At 41.7% G+C, this 5,834-nt stretch overlaps 1 protein-coding gene across 1 annotated transcript in view; it reads right to left on the bottom strand.

Annotated features, from left to right (window-relative positions):
* LOC104498431 (thrombospondin type-1 domain-containing protein 7B-like) overlaps positions 1 to 5,834 on the bottom strand; it is a gene marked incomplete at its 3' end in the record, with an annotated part of 167,474 nt that overhangs the window by 37,173 nt on the left and 124,467 nt on the right. Inside the window, exon 10 of the mRNA XM_010141808.1 lies at positions 643 to 775. Coding sequence (XP_010140110.1) covers positions 643 to 775 — 133 coding nt within the window. The remainder of the gene's footprint in view (positions 1 to 642; positions 776 to 5,834) is intronic.

Raw genomic sequence — 5,834 nt, 5'->3', positions numbered from 1 at the left:
CCTACAGATGTGCAGGATGGAGCCAGGCAGAACCAGGTGGTCTGACTCCTGCTTTGATACCACCTTCGGCTCCTGCTCTGCTCTGAGACCATGTCCTACAGGATGCGTGGGCTGGAGATTTATACGCAACGATACAATGCGTTTCTATTTACTAATATTGTATAACAGATGGGTCATGGAATTTTAATGAAGTGGTAATTACCCTATTGTACTATTTGTATAATCATATTTTTTCAAGTGCATATTATTCACTGGAGTGAGAGCATCTGGGGAAAAGAGAAGAGCTTCTGCAGTAAGCACACAATTACTAAGGCAGTTGAGGGCTTGTGGTCTCAAAACAGCTTATATTGATTTTTAGATACATTATGGGAGGAGTTCCCTGTAATAGCTTCCTTAAACAAGTCGAACCCTGAGGTTACCATTTCTAGTAGCTGTGTCTATTCGTGCTTGTTCTGAAGATGAAATCCTCAATCCAAACTCTACTTTTACACATTTTGCAAGGTATACTATTTGTTTATAACCCCACATTTTCCAGAATTATGTTGTTTTCTGGTGAAAATTGTGCAAGCCAGCTGCATGAGTTGTTTCTGGAGAAGTGGACACTCACTAGCAAGAGGCTGACTCCAAGCTATCACTTTTTACCTATACACTGGACAGACGGGAATATCTTCACATTCTCTTTCCTCGTACAAGGTGTCCGGGCACGCCTGTCCCCCATTGGCAGCATCCTGGACGATAATCCTGTACCGGGACTGCTTAACTGCAGTGGCATTGCCTGCAAAATAAAGGGAAAAAACGCCTTCCAGAAACAGCTGGCACCCCGAGTCAGTGACCTAGCTGTCTTGGTTACAAACATGCTTTGTGTTTCCTTTGTATTTTGAAACTACGAGCATTCTGGCACTACTCCAAGAAGGGAAGGAATGGTACGCTGCCTCAAAAGCTACCATTACTTGCTTCAAAATTACCAGTAGTTCAGAAGAGCAGCACCTGGAAGGTTGATAAACCAACAGCCTAAGAGATGCATCAAAAAATGTCTATTTAACAGAACGTCAAATCAGACAAGAAAATAAGTATGAGCAAAACCACCTGAATGGGAGAAAATAATAAAACCAAAAAAAAAAAAATCTCACTGTCATAAGAGAAGGTTTTCTTTCTGAAAACACATCCCGATGGTCTCAGGCTCTACCAGTAACCCATCTTTATGGATCTAGAAATTACAGATGATAACTTCTTGATAGGAAAACCATTGCAACCAACTCCCTGCTTAACCTGAGTCAATGCCAGATCAAACACGGTTCACAGAATCTACAGCAGAGGATGCAGCGTGAAGGACACGATTTATCTATACGTCTCTATAGCCAAAGCAAATGCAATCCTTGGCTGCGTAAGCGGTAGGTGCAAACTGAGAGCTGGTGTAACTGCCGTGTATGGCGTTAGCAGATCTTTGGGTACTGTATTCACACATCGAAAACAGAAGCTAGAAAACAGAAGAGGGATCTCAGCAGAACTCCATAAAGGATTCCAGACCAGGCCACTTTTAATAGTGGGCTTCTTCAAATCTGTCCGAGAGGAAAGCAGTGTGTAAATTAGCCCACCTATGGGTATTATTTTTCCAGCTCAAGATAAGGCCAAAGGTGCAGTAGCAAGATTATGGTGCATCAGTGTAGAAAGAAAACTTCGGAGAAGTCACACCATGAACACAAAGCACAAGGACAGATTCAGTCAAAATGGTTGGCTCTAAAAATACCAAGTTATACAAGCTTCCACTTTCACTGTGAGATCACTGCAAAGGGACTTTGGACCTGGCAGGAGGCTGCTCACCCCGGCTGCTACCCTGAGGCAGAATAAGTGCATCCAAGGTGATCCCACTCCTGTTTCTTTACAGCTACTACCTGAGGCAGCTCTACAGCTTCCTGCAGTCTCCTTTCAGATTCCTGATTCAGCGCTTGTAAAGCCTCACAGAGCACCTTACAGGAGTCATCACTCCTGCAGGTTAAGCTAAACCTTTTTATCTGCTGTCCACTAGATGTATAAATTAGTTTATTCCTATCATCTGATGCCATAACCTATATGAAATTTTGAGGGCTTGTATCCACTCTATGTCCTTCCCTCTCTAAACAAAGGAAAACCAGTTCTTCAGAGGTCCTATTCAATTACCTCTTGTTTCTCGCTTTCTTACAACACTGTGCCCAAGGAATTCCACCTGCAGCCTCAAGAGTGGACAGCACAGCGACACCTTCAGTGTTCTACGTACAACATGTCCTTGAGTCTGACAAGCCCAATATGAGCTTTAGCATTTCAAGTTGCTAAATTTCATTCATTTTGTGGCCCACTGGATCTCCAGAAGTGCCTGAGACAGTAGTGATGTCTTTAATTCCCATTCTGTCTTTGTGCAATCGGTTTTTCCTTCCCAAGTCATATTTTGAGAAACTTCTCAATTATTTCAATATAATTTAATAAATTGTCTATCGTTTTTGCTACCTCTTTCAGCTCTGCACCATCCAGTAATGTTACTATTATTCAAGCACGCAAGCTGTTCAGACAAACATTACACAGAACTGGGGCAAGAAAAATTTTCTGTAGGACTTCTCTTGGCTCACGTTCCAGTTCGATCACGAGTAGTGGACATCTACCAGGCAACTGATTGGAAGCAGCTTTGCAGAGAAGGACATGGGAGTCCTGATGGACAAATTGTCCGTGAGGCAGCAATGTGCTCTTGCAGCAAAGAAAGGCCACAGCATCCTGGGCTGCCTTAGGAAGAGCATCACCAGCAGGTCAAAGGAGGTGATCCTCTGCTCAGCATTGGTGAGACAACTGGTGCTGTGTCCAGTTCTGGGCTCCCCAGAACAAGAAGGACATAGGCACACTGGAGTGAGTCCAGTGAACGGCCACAAAGAATATCCAGAGTCTGGAGCATCTGACACTCAAAAGGGACCAGGAAAGCTGGGACTCTTCAGTGTGGAGAGGAGAAGGCTCACAGGATCTTACTGATGTGTATCAATACCTGACAGCAGGCAGTAAAAGAGACAGAGACAAACTCTTTTCAAAGTGATATCCACTCTGAGATTTTTCAGGCAGTTGAGAATCCATTTAACAGTGATTTAATTCAAGTCACTGCTCCTCAGATTCCTGATAAAAGTTTAACGTGTCAAATATCTACCATTTCCCTTAATTAGAGCAGCTATGCTGTCAAAAGAAAAAAAAAAAAAAGAGATGAAATCTATTGGGCATGATCTGTTTAATAAATCCATACTGGCCAGTTTATTAGGATCTGATTATTGAAATGTTTACACCTTGAGTAATAAAGTGTTCTTCTGTTTTGCTACATAACAAAGTTAGGATGAGTAATCCACAATTGCCTGAACCTTTTTTGAGGGGATGGCAAGGGGAAGGGTGTTGTTTGGTTTGGTTTGTCTGAGTTTTAGTCAGTTCCTTAGGATTTAGCAATTTCTCACCCAGAAGACAGTCACTAGATGCTCTGGCATTAATTTATTACTCTCTTCTCTATTCACACAGCCCTACCGACACGGTATCATCTAATTTATGGAAATACTTATTCTTTGGTCCATTACTCTCCTGGCTGCAGACAGGAAACAACAGCAGCGACTGAACATTCCCCATGATGTGCTCTCGTTTCTCAGAAAGGAACAGACACAGATTTCATTCAGTTTCCCCTTACTTTTAACTCATTTATGTAATTCTTGTTATCTAATATCCTCCTAGAGCTTAATTTGCACTCTCAATTTCTTGTTCCTAATTTTTGTGAAACAATTTGACAATCAAAAAGGAAACAAGATTCTGAACAACTCCGATGAGGAGGAGAGATAAAAAAGGGCTTCTCTAGCTGCATTTCATGCATTCTCTTCATGGATTGAAGCCTGATATGCAAAGTCACGCACAGACCTACACATACCTTGCTCCCCTGTGCTATTGGCTTGCTATTATAATAGTTTCAGGACACAAAATAGAGTCCAGGTGGGCTTCAGCCCTTTATACAGTCTTTCTTGGGAGCTTCCAGGTCTCCTACAGTCCTGCCTGCACAGAACATGTTCCCAAGAGGTGCAGCTACCAGTTCTCTCAGTTTGTTGAAGTCTTTTTTTTTTTCATGTCTTGCTGATATTGCCATCCTTCCCTTCTCCTAAGAATCACGAACTCTATCATTTTGTGATGATTTTCATTCAAATTATCTAGTACCATTAGAATTTTAGCCATTTCCTTCCTATTAATCAGTACCAAATCTAAATGAGCTTCCCACAGTAATTTTCTCCACCTCATGAAACTAAATTATCCTCAACATTTATTGCACATTACTCAAACCCCATTTTCAAAATTGAATTTCCTCATTGGCTTTTCTACAGCATTCCTTACAAATGTTAATGAACATAATTTTTGTATCTCATTTAGAATTGCTATAGCCTGATTTTCCAGAGTATTAGCATTATGTAGGACTGTCCTTTTAAAGACGAACTTCAGCTGATTTCAAGCATGGCTATGACTGCTTGCCTTCTTGAAAAGATCAAGCCTCAGGATCTCAAGACCATCTTAATTTCTGTGTCCTTGACTCTGCAAGTCAGATAACGCTGTTTGAAAACTTCAGGGGGTACCTTACCTCTGCTTCCACTCCCACCTCCTTGTCCCACTATCCTCCAGTCTCCTCTCCTTACACACAGAGCCAAATGACTCCTTTTACCAATCCACTCTTATTAATCCATTGCTCTTGCACCTTTCCTTCCTCTGCATTTTACACACAAGGCTCCAGAAGGTGTGTCGCTGTTCTCAGATAAGGGACAAAATCCTTGTTCGCTACTGTAAAGTGTGTTATATCTGGTCCAGCTTTTACAAGAAACATTTAGCTTCGTACTCTTTGCCCCTGTGCTGATGGAAAGGCAGTCTGCTCAACACAAGATTCTCAGCACACAAATAATAAGGGCAGATTCCCCAAGATCTTAGTCACCACAATCAGAGCTGTCTCCAGTATTTCTGTGCAGATAAAAGCTTTTGAAGGAGTAAGTCTTGAACTTTGACCAACTCTGGCTGAGTGTTTTTTGTGAGAACTGGAAGAGGCAGATCCTTTATATAAACTGTCTGTCACATAGGAGAGGTCATCAGAATTTCTTATTGTGGCACACCATGCATTTCATTCATTTTTACCCCATCTCGTTTCACATTTGATTTAAGGCATGGGGAAATAAATAGGACGGTTACTACAAACCTAAAATTTCATGTAACCTTGTTTAGAGAATTAAGCAACAGTGAAATTACTAACCTTCTCCCTGGTCAACCAATGCCCAGAAGAGGTACTTTTAGATACTGTCTATTTTCTGGAGGAAGATGAAAAATGTTATTTATTGTCAGGAGTCTGCTTGTTTCAGTCTCCCTGTTTTAAATCTGTGCTGACAGACCAGAAAGCACATCACCCATGCTGAAAGCAGTTACCTCCCCAGGACACCTTCACCGCTGGGAAAGCAGGTGAGAGAGGAAAATCTACATGCTGCTCATTCGAGCCATTTCATATTCTGAAACCTCCACATTGATTCTTTGATTCTCGTTTCAATTCATCCTCAAAGGCCTATTAAAACAGATATATTATAGAAGACTGCGGTAGACAGTTGTCACCTGTAAGTATCTAAAATGGCAGAGAATCAATAACGTGCAACAACCTCCCTGTTCCTGCCTCACCAACAGATGTTTGGATTCAGTTGCACTTCTTTTGTGAATTATGTTTTCCATCCATCTGTTACTGCCCTAAGTTCACCGCTGTCTACACTTCTGAGGACCGAGATAATCCTTTGCCAGAAGACAGCCGGTTGTCTGATGACCTTTAAATGTAGGGA

Source organism: Buceros rhinoceros, unplaced genomic scaffold (genome assembly GCF_000710305.1).
Source record: "Buceros rhinoceros silvestris isolate BGI_N320 unplaced genomic scaffold, ASM71030v1 scaffold1908, whole genome shotgun sequence".
NCBI classification, from domain to species: domain Eukaryota; kingdom Metazoa; phylum Chordata; class Aves; order Bucerotiformes; family Bucerotidae; genus Buceros; species Buceros rhinoceros.
This window is presented reverse-complemented; position numbering and strand designations above follow the sequence as displayed.